General features: G+C 38.2%; 1 protein-coding gene and 1 long non-coding RNA gene across 5 annotated transcripts in view; one reads left to right on the top strand and one right to left on the bottom strand.

Annotated features, from left to right (window-relative positions):
* Positions 1-490: 490 nt before the first annotated feature.
* On the bottom strand, positions 491-19,147 carry RADX (RPA1 related single stranded DNA binding protein, X-linked). Of its 3 annotated transcripts, none has more exons than XM_027898944.1 (16): positions 18,755-19,147; positions 18,550-18,661; positions 17,259-17,401; positions 15,958-16,150; positions 13,428-13,536; positions 13,204-13,295; positions 12,987-13,109; positions 11,740-11,847; positions 10,533-10,700; positions 9,871-10,031; positions 9,191-9,399; positions 8,012-8,075; positions 3,216-3,297; positions 2,355-2,648; positions 1,533-1,715; positions 491-708 (listed from the first exon to the last, which is right to left on the bottom strand). In XM_027898944.1, the coding sequence occupies exons 1-16, from the start codon at positions 19,130-19,132 to the stop codon at positions 563-565; spliced, it is 2,565 nt and encodes an 854-aa protein (XP_027754745.1). In that variant the 5' UTR covers positions 19,133-19,147; the 3' UTR covers positions 491-562. The 3 variants fall into 3 exon arrangements, with proteins under 3 accessions (XP_027754745.1, XP_027754753.1, XP_027754735.1); XM_027898952.1 differs by having other exon boundaries at positions 18,550-18,654; positions 18,757-19,147; XM_027898934.1 differs by having other exon boundaries at positions 18,550-19,147.
* Positions 19,038-19,326, top strand: part of LOC114065232 — a 12,073-nt gene continuing 11,784 nt past the window's right edge. For both annotated transcript variants that reach the window (XR_003572901.1, XR_003572898.1), the window contains exon 1: positions 19,038-19,118. This is a non-coding gene — a long non-coding RNA (uncharacterized LOC114065232). The remainder of the gene's footprint in view (positions 19,119-19,326) is intronic.

The following is a 19,326-nucleotide window of genomic DNA, read 5'->3' as shown; positions in this document are numbered from 1 at the left end:
AGAGTCTCTTGCTCCTGTGGAAGCAGCAGCTTCTTGTAGGTGCTGAACTCCTTCATGTACTCAGAATACAGCTACAAGTGGTGTAACAAACTGTGCATCTTGCCACGTTTACCACTCCTTAAAGACAGGGTTTTTTTCTCTTGCCAAGCTAGAAGCAAGTTCCAATAAAAAATTCTGTTTTAACAAATATTTCATTACTTTTTTATTAATGAATAAAATATGTTAAAAGTGTTTGGGTGCTATACTCACTACCCAAACACTGTATGTACAAAAGCAGACATATAAAAACAAAGGAGCTGCCCTCACTAAGGCAAAAAGAGCAAAGTGGTTTTTTGGATTACGGTACTAAAAGGCACCATGTTTCAAGACTGAAAAATAAAGGCAACACTTGTCCTTACCAGTTACATGGGTGACCATTACAAGTGCCCCAAGAATCATAATTTCATGTTTGTGTCTGCTAGTTCTAGAAAAGTGCAATGTGTATGGGGTGCGTTCAAGTTACAGAAATTTTATTTACTTCCTTCCTTTTAAACAACATAAATTTGAAAAATAAGTTATTAAATTATACTGGATCCAGCACACCTGGTTCCTCTGTCTTGTAGATTTTGCTCAGAAAGACTTCCACCTTGTCATCACCCAAGTGACAGATATCCAAGATGCAGACAACATGTTTGCCATCGAGATCCTTTGCTGCTTTTACAATTTCATCTGGAAGTTAAGAAAAGGTGTTTTTAAAAGGTATTTACTGTATACTATGTATACAGTGAAGAGGTATACTGAATTTATATTGTTTTCCATACAGTAATGTGTATATGTTCAATCTTCTTTCAGTGAAAAATTTTATTAGTAAATTCAATCACTAGAAATGATAGCATCAGAATTAGATATGGAAAAGCTGATATATGGATTACTTAACCACTAGTGATCTCAGATTCCATAGTATTATTGAAGGAAAAGTATTGATGTATTTAAATAAAATCAGGTCTGTATATTCTATATAAACATGCAGGAAAACACAATGTTTATCTAGCACTTTGCAGTATGATACACACCAGTAATGCTCATCATATTTGTCATGATGTGCTAGTAATTAGAAGCATAATCTGAAGCAATTCAACAGCAGGCAAATACTTCAGCACATAGGCACTGTAGGTTGTGTTAAAAGTGTCATCACTTAAATAAATTGACTGATTGACAGTTACTCCATTTTATTTCAAAGCACACACTGACTTCCATCTATAGCAGTATAACTTTGCATCAATAAATAACTGCCAACACTATCTAGGTCACTTAGGAGTTTGTGGTTTGGGTCTTAAAATATTGTCTTCAGAGTATGAGAACAGCTCCAGGAAAAACTGCCTTGACAGTTCAGTTACATCTATTTACTAATAGACATAGAATTCAAGTCTCTTTCACTGAAGAGGTGAGCAATGTCTGACCTACACCAGAGATTTCTGAAAAAAATTACCTCTTGCATCGAAAAATAAAACAAGAAATGATAAGTGAATAATGCCAGCAAAAGCCAGTCTCACCTGAAAGAGGAAACATGTCACAAGGCCTTCCATTGCTAGTGGTCTTCTGCTGATGTGCAGAGATGGAGCTCATACAAGACAATAATGTGTCATTTTGAATGTCTTCCAGTTGAAATAAGTGGGGATCTTCAGGACAACAAAGCGGGAGAAATGCCACATCTATTGCTACATCGTGATTTATACCTGTTGAAGAAAAATATTTCAGTTAGCAGAAAACTTCATGTTCTGCCCATTAGCAACTTCATGCACCATTTATTTTTTTTTAAACACACTATTGCACTGATTTTTATTTACACGTTCTTTGTCCATTAATTAATAACATCTAAAATATGTTTCTATTATACACAAGCATATTCAAATTGTTATGATGTTAGACTATGGTTTAAAGTTAACAATGCTGTTAGCTCAGAAAATACTAAACCGATGTCAGAAGCCATTTTATTCTCCTTTTAACTTTACCTGCAAGGGCAGAGAAATTAACTTTGCAACCAGTGTATCTATGCAGTGTGCAGTACAGAGCTGCTTTCATCTTGAATATCAAATTGTCAGTCCCAGGATTCTAATGACTGTAAATATTCAAACACCTTCTCTGCAAATCTCCATTAGCAAATAATGGAAACTTTTAAATTATGGGAACTTAACATAAGCAACGTTTGTCTTTCCTTTTAATGGAAAGACAAAATCAAACAAATTAATAACCCCCAATAATGGTAGCAAACAGATACAAATCAAGTTGCCTGTTTGTATTTTAACAAATAAAGAGTATCTGATGAACTTATATACTGCTCTTGCTTAACCTTTTCTACAAGACAAGCTACTTACCCAGAACTGTCACTTCATAATACCCAAGGCCACTGGCACTTTTAAACTCATGGATGCTTTTGTCTGCTGTGGTGTGTTTAGGCTGGTGCACCGCTGCATGAAGGTTGTACTGTTGCATAAGTAAGTCTTTGTACACATAATCAAATTTACGTGGGATACTTTCAGGGAAAATCTTGCTGTGATGGAAATATTTCATTAACTTGTCTTTCACCTGTGTCCACAGGTCACTCTGCCAGGAATCACAAGTTCTTCCAGTATCTTCAGTTTCAGGTATATCACTCATTCCTTCTTGGTCTGTTATAAGCACAGAAAATATTTAGTTGCTTACATAATTGTATCACTTCTCTGCTAGCTGAGAAATAATTTCCGTTAGAACATTTCAATTATCAAGACATGGAAGAAGGAATTAAACTAGAGCTGGAATGTCAGTAAATGGTTGCAACCTCAGAGGCCAGACTTGTAGTAAAAAGACTTATTTCGCCATATGAAGAGCATCATCATGGCTTGTTTCTGGAGAGCACTCAAACTTGTTCAATGAACAGCCAGAAACCATAAAAACAGGTTTAAAATGGGTACAAGTGAATCACAGAATTATTTACATTGGAAAAGAGATTATCTTACAGCAGAGACTACAAACTGTTCTTCTTTCTTCTACCAAAAATAGATACCAAGAAACTAACTGCATGGAACATGAGTTTATTTTTCAATTTCAGAGAAAGAAAGAAAAAAATTAATAATAACTGTTAAAAAAAAAATCCTTAAATCAAACATTATTCTTATTACTGGCTTGCACATTTCATCCATTTCCTCCCCAAATCTTGTATTAGTCTAAAGTTAATATAACAACTATTTACAACATACCTGTGCAGTGCTGCAAACTGGCTGATACAGCCTGTCCATTTTTATCTTGCACATCTCCATGTTGATATTCATCCAACCTAAAAAAATAAAGTTATAGTGTGTATACATATATATGTGTGTATATATATATTTTTTTTTAAAAAAAACCTATTTAACCTCAAACACAATGCAGGCAAAAGTTCAAACCTGGACACATTTCTAGTGATAAAGGATACAAGCTTGAATGAATGAGCACTAGTACCTGGTTTCGTATCATGAGAGTTTAAATACAGCAGCTTGACATAACGAGACCTACTCTGCTCAGGAAATCGGCTTTGCAGAGCTCAGGACAAGCCCTGTAGGATTCCCGGGCTTTGAGAAGCTGATGGGGAAGGATTTTACACTCAAAGCCCGGTGTCTGCTGCCCTCTCCCGGGTACCTGCAGGAAATATCACGTTTGACGCGGCTCAACATCGCAGGGGACCTGATGCTAAAAAACGGTGCTAAAAAAGTGCTGCTGCACTTTCATACCATCACCCTGCAGCACGAATGTCACCCATGTCATCACTCCAGAATCCAAAATGATACTTTCCTGAGGACATACTGCCCTGTTACAAAAACCAATTCAATGATGCAAACCAGATTTTTGTTATACTTTCTTTAATTATAATTAAAGTTTTGCATTAATGGTAAGAAACTATTCTTTACCAATCTCTAATGAACTACCTAAGATATTAGGAAGGAGAAAAATTTATCAGATACTCTGCAACTAAACATGGTAAAATATGCTCTTAGGCCCATTTATTCCTTTCTTCTTTGATCCATTCCTAATTATATTAAAACTCACCGGGCTATCTGAACAAACTTAGGAGAAGGACTATCTTGACTATCTTGCATCACAAACAACTGCAACACAGGTAAAACTTCATTAAGGTACCACTGAAATTCCAGACTGCAAAACTAGTTACTAATGAAAGATTGTAACTGCAAATACACAGGGACAATATACAGGCCGTAAAAAAGGCATCAATGATGAACATGCTGTTTAGTGGCACATTCTGTATTTAATATAAGGTTTTACAGGGTTTATTTCAATTTCTCCTATTTCATACTAGAATAGATCTTGAAAATTTCATGTCAGTGTTTCTTAACATATAGAATTATCTGAAATAATATCTAGTGAAAAGACAAAAGGAAATACACTGTGGGTTTTGAGTACAGAAGTACATTTTATGAAATGCACTATCATCATAGATATCATCACTGAAGTGACCTTCTCGTGATCTCCATCTTCTCTCTAGGCACAGAAGAATCCTCACTTAAGCAGCACAAACTATGCAATTACTGCCCACAAAATTAATTTTCACTTTCAAGATCTGGACTTCTCAACAAGAGATAGGAAAACCCCAGCAGTGTTAAGAAAGGCTTGCTCAGAAACAAGTATGTCAAGACAGACATGTGCCCCAACTTTCCTCTTCTTTAAAGCAGAGAATTAAACCAAGTCACACTGCTGATGAGTGGATATTATGGAAATATTTTTTTTTCCTTTTAAGATTGTGTAGTTTTGGAAGTGAGCAGGCTCTACTTTAGAGCTAGTAAAGCCTCTGAATAATATGAAAATATTGTCATGATTGTTCCCTGCTTCATTCTCAGATCTGTAGCTGGGATGATTTCTCCCAGCTGCCTGACATGTCATTCCTACAGGACTGCTTTGTGCTGGATAAGAGTACAACCTAACTTGAGCTAAGCTTGGTAAGGGAAACCTACAGGTCTATATATACAGTCTATTTCCTTATTTGCCAGCCAGTGCATCTAACCCAAATCTTTCCATTTACTGCAAGATGCTTTGGTTGTTGTACTCCCACATCCTATTTCGCCCACACCATCTTTAGGAGAACTTGAGCCATGCCACATTTGCTGTTCCCAGTCTGCATTTTGCAGGCCCACCTTTTTACAGATGCCCACTTGCCAAAAAAAGGCCATTATACGCTATTTCTAGACACTGGTATTCAGCTTTTCAGTCATTTTACTTTAAAGTATTGTCAGTGAAAAGAATGTCAATAAAAATAGATGGCAGATCAATACTTTTAGAAAATACTGGGAAAATAAGCACGTCTCATGCTTTACACATACTTCCTAAGCACTGGGACTGTGATAAAATTAAGAAAGAAAACAGTTGGATATTGAGGCTATGCTCAAACAGTACACGGAATTAAAGCGCCTCGAAACAACAAAACACCCCACTCACTGATATGACAGGTAAAACTTGTTTTATAGACTGGTTTGAAATCAACTTAACTGTCCTGACACCGTTATGGTAAACACATTTATAAAAGCAAGTAACAGAGAAATCAAACAGCCTTCTATGATAACTTCAAAAGTTTACACAAACTGATTATTGGTATCTACCAATTTCTCCATGAAAAATTCTAATTTATGTGAAAAAGGGCTCCAAAGGAAACATCACATTCTAGGAAACTTTCAGTCATGCAAACTTCAAACTGGATTTCCCCATATTATAGAATTTCCATCCCTTAGCTCTCATTAGAGGGGAGGAAAAGGGAGAAAAGGGTTTAGGTTATATTAAACATTCAGAAGTGAAAGTGCAAGCATAGAGTCAACCAAACAAGTTACTTTCAAGCAGTGTGCAGTGGGAGCAGGCAGAGCACCAACAACTCCATGGTAACATGCTACACTTACAAACATTAAAATGCTATGAAAAACTACTGTGTTTCTTTTTCACTTCCACATAAAAAGCCTTTCTGAAATTCCCAATCTTTTCCCATTCACAACTGCTTCATTTACTATAAATTAAACTTCTTTTGGGTATATTAAATGCTTAGAAGACCTTATGTGGAAGACCTTTAATAGCAAGGCTATAATTATCAACAAAAATATTAAATTAACCAGTTTTTTGTTCTTTCTGCAACCCTTAATGATCAGGTAAGTTACAAAAGAAATGCAGGAACTGAGGCTGTCAATAAAAAACCCTCAAGGTTTTACAGCTTAAAAAAGAAAATTAAAAATGCAACCACATGCTGAAAATAAAACACAAAAAACCTTGATGCAAAATAGTCTAAGCTAAAATATGTACTTAAAAATGTATCTCTACTGTTGGACTTGATCCTTGTGGGTCCCTTCCAACTCAGAACATTCTGTGCAGTATGTGAAGTTTATTTATGTGGTTATTTCATTAGCATATTAAAATATTTCAGTGAGAGCTTACATTCTGCTGCATCTAAGCAACAGAACAGAAAACAATGCAATTTTATGGTAAGTCAGCTAACTTTCTATTTTTCTTTTGCAATTTGGAGAATTCAGCACAACTTCATAGTTAGTTACAGAAATACACAAGTTACCTTTTAATTATATAGAGTGAAACAGCTTTCCATAATCCAACACAGACTTTCTCCTCCTTTAGCTGGGGTTCTAGCATTAATGGCACAGAGAGGACACACAGGTAGCAAGGAGAGTAGCAGATTGAGAAAAGCAGAGAAGAAAGTAAACATGCCTTAACTTTCTGCTTCACCTACAAGAAATGGGGAGAAAACATTCTTCCCACCCTCCGCCCCCAAGAAAAAAGGGAACATTCTTCAGCAAGCAAAAGAAAACAGGATTCTTCACAGTCAAGAAAAACCTCCTCATTTTCCTATGGATTTGTGCCACAAGTCCCTGCAAACTCCTGCACCACCTGCAGAGATGTGACCCTAAAGCCAGATGATGCTGTTAGTCAACCAGCTTCAAAGACAGGCAACCATTTCCCCTACAAAATGCAGTTTCTACCAAGAGAACCAGGAAACAACAGACATATGGACTCAAAAGAAACTAATCTACTCCACAGAAAAGCTTTTGCACATTAGCTCCCAAGAAAAGGGGCATGTTTTGTAGGGGGGTAATACTGGCAGAACAGTCAACAACTTTTCATCAATTCCCTCATTAGCATTGTTGCTCTATCCCTAGCACCATGATTCTTTTGTTTTAGGGGGAAGGAAGAGATGCTAAAAAGTAAACTAAAAAGGCAACTGAGCTGTAAATGTACTCCTGACATACACCCAAATCACCACTGCCAAAATACACAAACATCTTAAGTTATGACACCAAAGAGTTCAAACACTCAAGTTGCCCACACTATGTTTGCAACAAATTACAAGAATTTATGACCCTTAAACAAAATGCGCAAAGAAAAGTAACTTTTTACTAGCAAAAAGTAAAAACACTCATTCAGTTTTCTTAATAATAGTTCTAGACTTGTCAGGGTTTAAATCTGAAGTTCCTACCTGGACTTCAAAAAACCCCACCTTCTCTGGATCCAAACTGAGTTCAGTAACAACTGAGTGCTGGGGAATGGAAGAAGCCAAGTGGACAACTATACTTACCCCTCTGTAGCATCAAGGATAATGTATAGCTCAGCACCACTAGCAAATCCATTAATGCTATTATATTTTCACTGTTTGCTAATTAAGCATCCCTTCCTCCTAACTCTAATTTCCCCACTTAAACTGTAATACCTCTGAAACAAAAACTACATATAGTACATATGATGGACCTCTGTTACTATATATTCCCTTAGTAACACTACTAGCAATATAAACAATTGTTTAATAACACACTCAAAATTATGTTTCACAACAGTCCAATATATTTGAAGTAGAATCAGTGCAGAGGAGTGTACAGAAAATTAATATTAAACTCTACCCTGATTTGTTCTTTCATTTCACTTCCACACTGATTCCTGACCTGTAAAATTTTCACTTCAAGTATCTTTGTTTCAATATTGCAGTTACTCAACATAATTACCTTCACAAGACTTACCCAAGTTTTCTTCTTGCAGACCGTGTGAAATAGGGGCAAGATGATACAGGAGTAACAGATGTACTTCCCCTTAAGGTAGGAAATTCACCATTATTGTACAGCCTTTATTTAAATGGAAATACACGAAGCAAAGAACATTCATGTTTTCCTTTCAGGCAGAACTAAACTAAGACACTCAAATGCTGGAATTTTTCATCCGGAACAGAATCCACTAACAAGTTTGCTGTAACACTGCCAAGACAGAACTTCTATTCACTAGGGTTTTCTTAATCCTAAATTTGATTTGATCCCAAGTACATTTCATCTCATTTTCCCTCAATGTATTCTAAATACCCAACCTGTTCACACATTATGACTTAAGGATGTGAAAAGTCAAGAATAAAAATATATCCTTTACAACATGAGAAATCCACTGCAGAAAAAAATAGATGTGACTGGTCTGACTTTTGCAACATTCCATCTGTCAATGTAACACCAGGCTTTCAATAGGAAGTATGAGTACGCTAGATTCTACACAAACACTGCAACAAAGGGCAATCTTATACAAGAGTTATTTTACTCTTGAATCTAATATAGTTGTATTACAAAAATTGTCTTATTCCATTTCCTTATACTGGACTGGTATCTTTTGTCTATGTCTGACTAGATGGGATACAACTGGATGAAATCCCAGAAGCAGCAGAGCCATAGTACTACAAGTTATTTTGAGCCTTTAGGTTCAAAACATGACCAGCATCTACTTGCCCTTCTTACAGCAAGTTATAGCTACATGCAGTACATCCCATTTCCCACAAAGAAAAAATAAGGTATGTTTGAAATTCTGCATTTTCAGTGAAGAAATCTTATTTTCTCAAACCACTAACTGCTGTTTGTTCCACAGCTATGTTACTAAACTACGTATGGTTCAAGTATTACTACTTTTATTTCAAATCTGAGCTTAACAATAAAATAGTACAATATTAATCAGAAGAAAGCACTGCAAACCTGATTTAATCAATCCCTCATTAGCATGAATAGTATAATTGTTATCAACTGATGCCAGGAAAAGTACATAACTCCATTTTAAAGATTAAACTATGTATGCTGTTAAAGCTTTCTTATATATTTGCTGTGGCCTGGGCTCCAAACTAATTTCTGTAAAGACTTTTTAGACGATCGACTACATAATTATGGAGAGAGCTTACTGTTCTGCATCTCTATTTAATCTGCGTATCTTTCTCTTCACTGAACTCTCCTTTGGCAGCAGAGCTTGGTGCTGATGTTGTTCCCCAGGAGAACAATGTGGATCCAGAAAAGACTTAACTTCTTCATTTTGAAGGCTGGTATTTTTTCCCCTCTCAACAGAGTCTTCTTTGGAAACTGAAGAACTTTCAAGAGACTGAGAAGTGTCTTTCTGCAACAACAGTTAATTGTTTAAGATTTTCAATGCACTTAAAGCTATTGCTCTCAACACAAAAACTTGCAAGTTTCAAAGTAACTTTCAAAGGAACAGGACAATTTACACTACTTTCTGAAAGTCACCTTTTACCTAGCAAAAATTATCTTCAAATCATATTTTTATGATAAGTTCTGTCTCGGAAGTGACAGTGAGAGTGTTGGAGTAGTTGCCTCTCCCATGCACTACTTTCCCATTAGGTTATTCAGTCAAACTAGCAACACCTAAACTTAAAAGTTTTACAAAGGACTGCCAGAATACTTTCAGAAAAGCACTGAATCATCGCTTTTTAAAATTCTGCTCTCAAAACATAAATTAAGTTAATCAAGAGACAATGTAACCAAGTTCTGAGCTCAAATGCAAAATTCTCCATTCTAATTACAATCATAGCTGCTCAAGTGCTACAGCATTAACTCTCACACACTGTACCTGAACAAGTTCCATTCCTGAAACTTCTTCAGCTGTGTTGCTACAGCTGATATATCTTATGGCACTGATTATTCCCTGAATAGCAATGCGCTTGTGTTCTCTGTAGTGCAATTCTTCAATCTCTTTCCCTGTTTCACTGATGGGCTTCAAAACGGATTCAACTGCAAAAAAGGAATTTCCACAAACAAGTTTTAAGGAAACAGAATACTAAAATCCCTGAATGCAGGTTAAAAAATAAAAACAAGTTAATTTGTTAATAAATATTAAATTGACTTAAACTTATGTTTTTGAAGAATTGTAAATATTTTTGTTGTCCATATCACATAGGAAAAAAATTTAAATAAACCTTTTTAGCTTACATGAATCCATTAGTATGCATTACCAGATATCACAATTCATGTTTCAGGTGAAGTTTCTAATTCACTGTTTCCTCCAGAACAACTATATTTAATATTGATTTAGCAGAATATTCAGAGTAAAACTTCTGGGCATATCTGTAGCTCACGTAAACTCCTACACATCTCCTGAGCTAATAGTGCTGTGATACTTTTTTTAAGATGAGGATTTAACCCATGAAACATTTAGTCACATAAGGGAGTTTTTCTTGGAATAAGACTGAACTAAAAAGGCCACAAATCTTACAGATATTTGATGCACGATACCTTTATTGCTTTTACAATAGTCTGAGAAGTTATCTGGAGGTCGTGGAAAAGGGTAATAGCCACCAATGACAGTCTTCTTTATTTGATCAACTTCACTTTGCGATTTCATCCATTGAATGAAGTTTTTCACTTTGGTGTCCTTGGTGTATGGCTGGCCCTTGTGCCACCCTTTTAAAAGAAACATAATCATGTATCAAAAACCAAATCAAGAAAATCTTGACTAGAGTACAAAAGATGTCTTTGCACCAGTCAACAGTGTTTAATCAAAACAAGTATCTTGAATTCCTTAACTACATTTGCATTTGACACTGAAAGTCAAACAAATATGAAGTAACAGAACGAAATAAAACAACTAGCAAAAAAGCTACTAAAATATTTTCTAACAGGAGCACACAAAACAACAAAATGATCAGAAATTGTTTTTTTTAGCAGGAAAGAGCAGGTAAGTGTTCTCTATAGCATTCAGCAAAGACTGTTACTGACAGGTAACTAGCAAAGTACGTATTCATTGTTGGCCGGTTTAAAACTAAAGTATGGATTAAATACCAGTTTTATCAAGTAAACTGTAATCTGAGCAGGTCTACATCCAGCCCATTAATTAAAATAGACCTTATGCAGTGGTTTGCTATCTCCAGCTGTAGTCCTCATGTAGGACACCAACAGATATAAAATGCATTAAAGCTAGGGTGGGGGAAAGGCTTAAGTATTTAAGTGGAAATTAAGCACAAATTATACTGAAGGAAAGCAAAGGAAAAAATCCAACTTCTCAAACCTTTTATTTAGGAGTAAATTAAACATTAGAAATCTAACTAGTTTACTTTGCTAGTCCAATTAAGCACAAAACCACCTACCCAGCCTGCCAAGAAAAGACCATATGTATAGAACTGGGTATGATCAGGTATTCTTTTATGCACATATTATTCTCTATTCCTACTTGTCAGTAAAAGGATTCAGACTGATATGTTAGGAACACTGAAGAAATGAGCTGGATTAACAAAACCAGGAAAGATACTCCTACTGCACCTTATACTGCCTTGCAATTCTGCCAGGACATCACTCGCCTGCAACACTGCAAAAATCTGCCTCCAGATTCAAGAGCAAAGACACAATTTAGGACACCTATACATTTTTTAAATTTTAATTAAAATACATCCTTTCCAAAGAAATAAGATGAGAACTACATAAAACCAGAACTCATTTAAGTTACCTGTAATGAATATTTGACTTTCATTTGAAGTCGTGAGGTAAATTGTGCTGGAAGGATTCTCAGTGAGGTCCCGGACTACTCTCATCTGTGTGCACACCAAGTATGTCACTGGAGGAAAAAAAATCTTCATTTTTTTTTTTCCCAATAGCTCATTGATTACAATCAATGTGTCAAGACTGACACACACTGTATTAATTTTACTAAGAAGTGTCTAAACAAGACAATTTAGTTTTTGATCCTACAAATGCTTCAGTATGTTTTGAGTCTCCATTATAAATTATAACATGGAGATGTAATTAAATACTCAATTTAATTTCAGCATACACATTAGGACTAAAAATAAGACACTTCATCAGGTAGGATATCAAAGAAACAAAGAGCACGAATACAGGTATTAGATGGCTGTGTTTCTTAAAGATAAAAAGCATAAAATCATGAGAAATCATGACAGGTCACTGAAAAACTTCTAAATGGAATACAAACTCACTCTTTTGTTATTATCTCAGTTAAACACTGGAATGTCATTCTTTGCCATTCCCCCAGAACACTCAAGATGAATGCAGCCATAATCTTAACAGGGTTGTGCAGCTGGTCCTGCATCATATGATATAAAAAATGCACATGACAGCAACCAACCAGTGTTAAAGGAAGAATGAGTGCTTGGAGGAGAAGAGAAAGAAGGCAAGAAGAAAAATGTAAAGCTCTTTTAAAATCCTTAATTAAGGATTCCCCATTTTGAAATCTGTTATTCTTATCTCACAGGCAATAAATAACACAGCTGGGTGATGACTGCTGTTTGGACAAAAATATTGATTCAAAGAAATTAAGCTTTTCTACTTTCACCTCTCCCTTCACTCAATCTTCTTAAATAATTCCTGCCTATAAAAACACCATATATTTACAGGACAAAAGGAATAACAGATTTGACCAGTTGCTGTCTTTCATTGCCTCTGACATAAGAGATGCTGCCCCAAGTGCTTCACTTCAGTTTCTGTCTGAAATTAATGAGATCAGGTGAACGCCACCTATCCATCTCATTGTTCACACTGACATTGCAATATGATAAGATTTTCAAATATTTAAACCATTTTTTAAGTTTTATCTGTCATTTATCTGTTTGAGGAGATAAACCTCAAACAGAGGCATTTTTTTATTCAGTGGCAATTATGTTCAGAATTTGAAATTAGCAGTGAACCAGAAAAACAACTATAAGTAATTATTAGTAACTATTATAGAGAGATGAATACTTGGGTGAATACGCTCAAACACATCTGGCTGAGAAGTTGCATATAATTCCAGTATGAATGGATGGTCTGAGGTTCCATCAATGGCATGTGCCCAACGATAGAGCCAGAAGTCTTCACAGTGTTCTATACAAACAAATATTAACAAAAATGTATAAGCATTTATTCAGAAATACAAAAACAATTTGATAAATTCTGAAAATCATATTCATAGAAAAACCTCTTTTTCTGGTTCGTTCAGCCCTTCCGACAAATGTCACAAGACCAATAACGTCACAGGAATAATTGTGTGGTAAGTCATCCAGTTCTGACCTAAAGCCAAAACAGAAGAAATATGTGGGTAAGCTTTCTCAGAAACTCTGCAAAAAACATTTCCAATTAACATTCACTATAATGCAGTGTAATTTAAGTTCCAGCTTGCTAACCAACAAAAGTCTGTTTTACCTTGTGATAAACCGGTATTTAACTTCAGGTAATCCCCACTCTGGCTTAACCATTTCTTCTGGAATAATGCTTATTTTAGTAGGAGGATTTCGAACATTAAGGCTAATTTCTGACGAAGAAAAAAAAAGGTAACATTTAAGGCATGAATACAAATCAGCATCATCGTCAATAACAACAACAGCTGCTACAGAATAGACATTTTGTTTTCCTTCATGGCCATGGTGTATTTATATCATGTTAATAATTACTTGTACTGGCATCAGCTGTGGAAGTTCTCATCTACTAGTTCTGTTTTAGTTCATTGTCTGCACATCAATTTTAGACCTTACTGGCATTTTGCAATAGAGCTGGTGTAAAAAGTACTTTCTATCTAATCAGTACCGTGGTATTAATTGGTCTTAAAATATCTCACTGGACTGGACTTGTTAGTTCATACAGGGAATTGGAAAGTTTAAATTATTCAGATTATAAAACTGCTTTGTTGAATTCCATACCCAAATTCCTTTTTTTATTTTGATGAAAACCTAAAGTCACAGGAATTAATAATTTAACAAACAGTGAGACAAAGCTGGAATCCTCAAGAAACTTTATCCTGGTTTCTTTAGGGGTAGGTTTTTATTATTATTGTTGTTGTTATAAGATCATAAAGTACCACCTGCTGTATTCTGGATGGTGAAGTCATTCTCTCCGTATTATTTAATCTGGTTGCTAGGGTTTGGGTAAGGGATTATTCAAATAATGTACCCCAAAAAGTAATTAAACAAGTATAAGTAATGTACAGAATTGTTTATATAACTGTACCTGGCCCCTCAACCTAGTACAGCAAAATTAGGAAGGTGCTATACTTGAAGTCAGACCCTCTACTTAGGAATATTCTTTTGGCTGTTGCTTTATAGAAATATATTTGGAGGACAATTGTGGATTTGAATATGGTGTTTCAAGATAATAGAGAAAATTCCGCAACTCAAAATCTTCTCATGCACTACTTATCAACTGTTTCCTAATTCTGAGATTAGATGAGAGTCATACACTCAACTCAGGACTACAGTCTGGGATGAGTCAGGAGATAAGATCGGGCTTTTGTCACTTCCACACAAATTCAGTGATCTGTGAAATGCACATGTTGCCTGGCAGAGGAATTCAAGGTGGTGGTACCAACTATTTAAGCTCCAAAAGTTTTAGGTACTGAAAAGCACGTCTCTGCACGTCATACAACGCTGCAGCTGCACACAGAGGCAAGCAGTGCAGAACTCACTCCAGAGCAGGGTAGGATATGCCAAAACCTCACTGCCTTGCAAGCACTCTTAGTTTGGAATCCCTTTCCCTTGTGGACTTGTTATCTCCAGGCACACTGTACAATGTTCACAGGTGAATGGTCATAAGGGCACCCTGGAAAGCTGGGATTTGATGGAATTATAAATTGGAAATTATGAAAAAGGAAGAAGAAAAGTAATTCAGTGGAACTGAAACCTGAAATATTGCCTCATATTGGGCATATACAGAGATACTTAGTGAGGTATTAAATTTCGTTTAATCTGAACACAAACTGTCATCACCTTCCCTGACAAACTTCCATTCTTGGCTAAACATTTCTGTCTCCTGCCAACTCATCACAAATACTTCAAACATTAGGATCTTGTTTTAATGCACATATACATTCAGGCAGAAAATACGCTGCTACTAGAAGTGAAAATATTGTTTATTTTTGTGCACTGTAGCAAGCGCATTAGGAAACTGTCATTGTTAGTAGGTTATACATACATCATCCTTCCCTAACATGCATATTCGCTTGGTTCAAGGAAGCTATTTGAATTTTCTGAGTGCTGGCTGTCATTTTGTTCTGAGTATAAAAGCACAAAAAAGGAAGGAATTCATGTTCAGTGAAGTAGGAGAGAAAAAAAATCCAAAGTTGACCAAATCCAGGTTGAAAAGGCTATTACTGTTATATTGCAGTACTTGTACTTCTGTAGTGTAGCTCCTTTGAGTATCTGCCACACTAAACAACTGCATGTAAGGAAATACTTTTTCATAGCCAAAGAATATTCTTCATACACACACTCCCAGGGTGATGCTCTTTCAGCACAAAGCAGTCATCAATGCAACTTTTTATTCAGTGGAGCTGTGCAGATACTCTAGGCCTTGGAATAGACACTAAAATCTAAAGTCAGATCAGGTGATAATGTGCTTCAAAGGCCTGGAAGAAGGTGTGAGCAGTGCACAAACAATATGTGTATTATTAATCAGGAAGCAGAAATCAGACTAAAATTCAGTACCAGAGACTTGTGTTTATAATACCACTTGCTGATATCAGAGATTTTTATTTATTTATTTTTAAAATAAATGTTTTAACTATTGTGGCAGTAAACTTTGCAGACATGACCCAAATATAAACAGGGAACAACAAAAACCTGGATGTTAAGACACCTTTCACAGGTGGAACTATATTAGTCTCAGCAATTGATCATTTTCTATTTTATTTCTACGAAGAACTACGTTTCCAAAGTCAAAACAGGTTTCTGTAATACTTAACCAATTGTAGCAAATCTCTTCATCTGTGAATCCCCCGGTGTTGGCTGTGTTTTGAAAGGGTAACTGTCTTTGATGGCGTATTGTTCGAGGAGGAGGACTGTGCCAACCTTCATGCTGTTATACCACTCAGGGCACAGTGAACTCCACAGAACCATCGACGTCATGCCTGAACCATCAGCAACCTCAAAATAAGCCTAGGGGGGAAAAAGAGATAATATTTATTCATCTTTTATTTATCATCATTCTGGTATGTGTTTATTTTGGGTAATGAACCAGCTACTTGACTTCTGAACAATTTCTCTGATGATTACAATGGATATAGAGTATGTTCCAGAACTTGAATACTACAGTGGAAAAAAATCCCCACTTTCCACAAAGAATTCTTCCACAATTACCTCAGCCCCAACTCTTATCTTCCTAGTGCTCACTAATGGTAGGATGATACCAACTTCACTCTGTGGCTTTTGGAGGAGGTTGGAGAAATCTCATCCACATGAAACAATAGGGAAAAGATTCTTCTTTATCATAGAAAATGCTATATTTAGAGTAACATTTCAAAATATCCATGAAGGAAAAATGTATTTTGGAAGCTGAGAAGTTACAGAGCCATTCACTAAACATTCCTGATCAAAAAACTATACAAGTCTGATTTCCCAGCAAAAAAAATAGTGCAGAGAACAATTTACTTTGCAAACCACTATGTTTTCATTGAAGTTTTTCTCATTACAAAGTTTTCTACATTTTTTTTTAAACTGGCAACCACTGAATCCATAACTGAGTAGATCACCGAGCACTAAAAAAAGATTTTTAAACAGTCTCAGAACGATTAAAAAAAATTTCAGTCCACTGAAAAGAAAACCTCATCCGAAATATATTAGGAAAGTAATTAAGAATTTTACAATAAAATAATCTATCTGGAAGTCACCTAAAAGTTGCTAAAATGTATTGCCTTTTATTTTTTTTTTGACAAGACACACTAATCTCCAAAGCATGGAGAACAGAAACATTTGGCTGGTCAACTACTAAAACCTCCAAATATCTGTATTTCTTCACAAAAAGCTCAAATGAACTATACTAAGTGAAACACATCCACCAGTTTGTACATATGACAACTAAATGCAGCATTTCCTACTCTAAATGGCTCAGCACTTTTGTCTAAGCTACAGATTTTTCATATTTTTCAGTATAAAATAGCTACAACATAAATCTTAACTTTATGTGCTTGTTCCATAGGAAAAATTATTTTCAAATATCCTAGACCTATTTGCTTGAGTGTTAACCAATGTTTTTATGCCTCTTTACCTGATAAGGCATATCCATTGCTTTCTCTGGTTTCCCGTAGTACCTTAGTCTAGATTTGTGGAGGATTCTCACAAGGAGTGGATGGAAGCGCACTCTGCTTCTCCATGTCATTTCCAGATGACCAAGGTTAGTCAGCTTGGAGACTAAGGTCAAGGGGGGGAGGAGAGGTGGGGGAAAAGATCAAAAAAGAGCATTCATGACTGAACGTTCAAGTTTTCAGGAGCAAAGTGCATAGACCAGGGTGTCACATGTTATTTGCATGTTTCTAACATCTAAAAAGCCTCATCTGTTTACGCCATTCACCATTAAATCTTGTTATGAGCTATCTGCACACAGCATAGTTTTGCTTTGTATTTTTCATTGAAAGAGGGTGATGATGACACATTTCAAATGACACAGAAGTGCTGTCACATGAACAGAAGAGCTACTACAAAAAACAGGTATTAGTCAACACAGGCACCACACACTTGTGAAGAAGTCCTGCTTGTACCTCCCTCCTCACCAGGCTTCATGGAATGGCCCCAAGCCCCTCAACATTGAGCACATTTTGGGTGCCAGCTGCTAGGTCTGAGCACCCTGTCCCACAGACCAGACACGAGACCACTACTGGACTGATTGTTTTTGACACCTCAGAAGACTGGACACAAGCACCACATCTACCTGTTTTCAGTCAACGTTTAAAAGAGTTTAAAAAAAACACAAACTCTCAAAGTCACAGAGAGCTCCAGAATGGGTTAGGTTGGAAGGGATCATCTCCCAGCCATGGGCTGCGACACCTTTCACTAGACCATACTGCTCCAAGTCCAGTTCAGTGTGGTTTTGAACACTCCGAGGGACGGGGCATCCACAATTTGGCAACTCTGGGCAACTCGTGCCAGCATCCCATCACCCTTACAGGGAAGAGATTTTCCCCACTATCCAATGTAACACGAGCAGGTCAATTGTGATACAGGTGACTCCACCACCTTGCTGGGCAGCCCATTCCAATGTCTCATTACCTTTACTGTGAACAAATTTTCCCTTATCTCCAACCTGAACCTCCCTTTAAGACTATGTTCCTTTGTCCTATTGTCTGGGACAAGAGCCTGACTCCTACCTGGCTACAACCTCTTGTCAGGGAGCAGTAAGGTCTCCCCTGAGCCTCCTCCTCTCCAGGCTAAACACCCCCAGCTCCTCAAAGGATTTGCGCTGCAGACCCCTCCCCAGCTCAGCTGCCCACGGCAAACCACCGCGCCGCCTCCTCAAAGCGGGTGCGCCAGGAGAGAGCACCCCCCGCCTTCCCCCCTCTTACCGTCCACATCCACCTGCGCCGGGGGCCTGTCGGGCACCCACACGTCTCCGTAGGGATCCTCGTTGTTCCAGAGAGGCAGGTAGTGCCTGTTCTCGCCGCGGAGGGGCTGGAGCGGGCGGGGGCCGTCGGGCGGTGTCCCCGCGGGGGTGGCGGCCGTGGCGGTGTCCCCGGGCCCGCCCGCCCGCTCCAGCCCCTCCAGGCAGAGGAACCCGCGGTTCAGCCGCTTCTCATCGTAGCGGTACGAGCAGCGCGTGAGCCGCAGGCGCGCGCCCGCCCGCAGGCGCGCGCGCTGCACGAGCCCGTTGAGGCACGGCGCGAGGTGGCAGCGCTGCCGGCGCGCGCCGTCCGCGAGCGTCACGTCGTACCAGTACTGAGGGGCCGGGGGCGCGGCCGGGGGCGGCGGGGCCTGCGCCAGGTACCGCTCCACCGCCACCACCGTCACCGCCGGCGGCTCCGCGGGCGCCACGCTCAGCTGCGAGGAGCCCCGCACCTCCTCGAACACCTTCTGCAGCCAGGAGGCCCCGCCGCCCTCCGCCGCCGCCGCCCGGCTCTCCTCGGCGCGCTCCGGGGTAGGGTCCTGCATGACAGCGTCCTGGAGGCCGCTGCAAGGCGAGAGCCGCGGCCCGGGGCACTGCCGGGGCGGCGGCGGGCGGCAGGGACGGCGGCGGCCGCGGCGGCGGGTTCCCGCTGTCATGGGCCCAGCCGGGGCTCCGCCGCCATGGCGCGCGGGGCGGGGCCTGTGCGCGCGCGCGCCCTTCAAACCGCCAACGGCCGCCC

This window comes from Empidonax traillii, unplaced genomic scaffold, assembly GCF_003031625.1.
Source record: "Empidonax traillii isolate 1590-97213 ecotype Southwest subspecies unplaced genomic scaffold, ASM303162v1 scaffold20:size5563877, whole genome shotgun sequence".
In the NCBI taxonomy this organism is placed as follows: Eukaryota; Metazoa; Chordata; class Aves; order Passeriformes; family Tyrannidae; genus Empidonax; species Empidonax traillii.
Note: the sequence above shows the minus strand (reverse complement) of the source record. Positions and strands in the feature narration are given on the sequence as shown.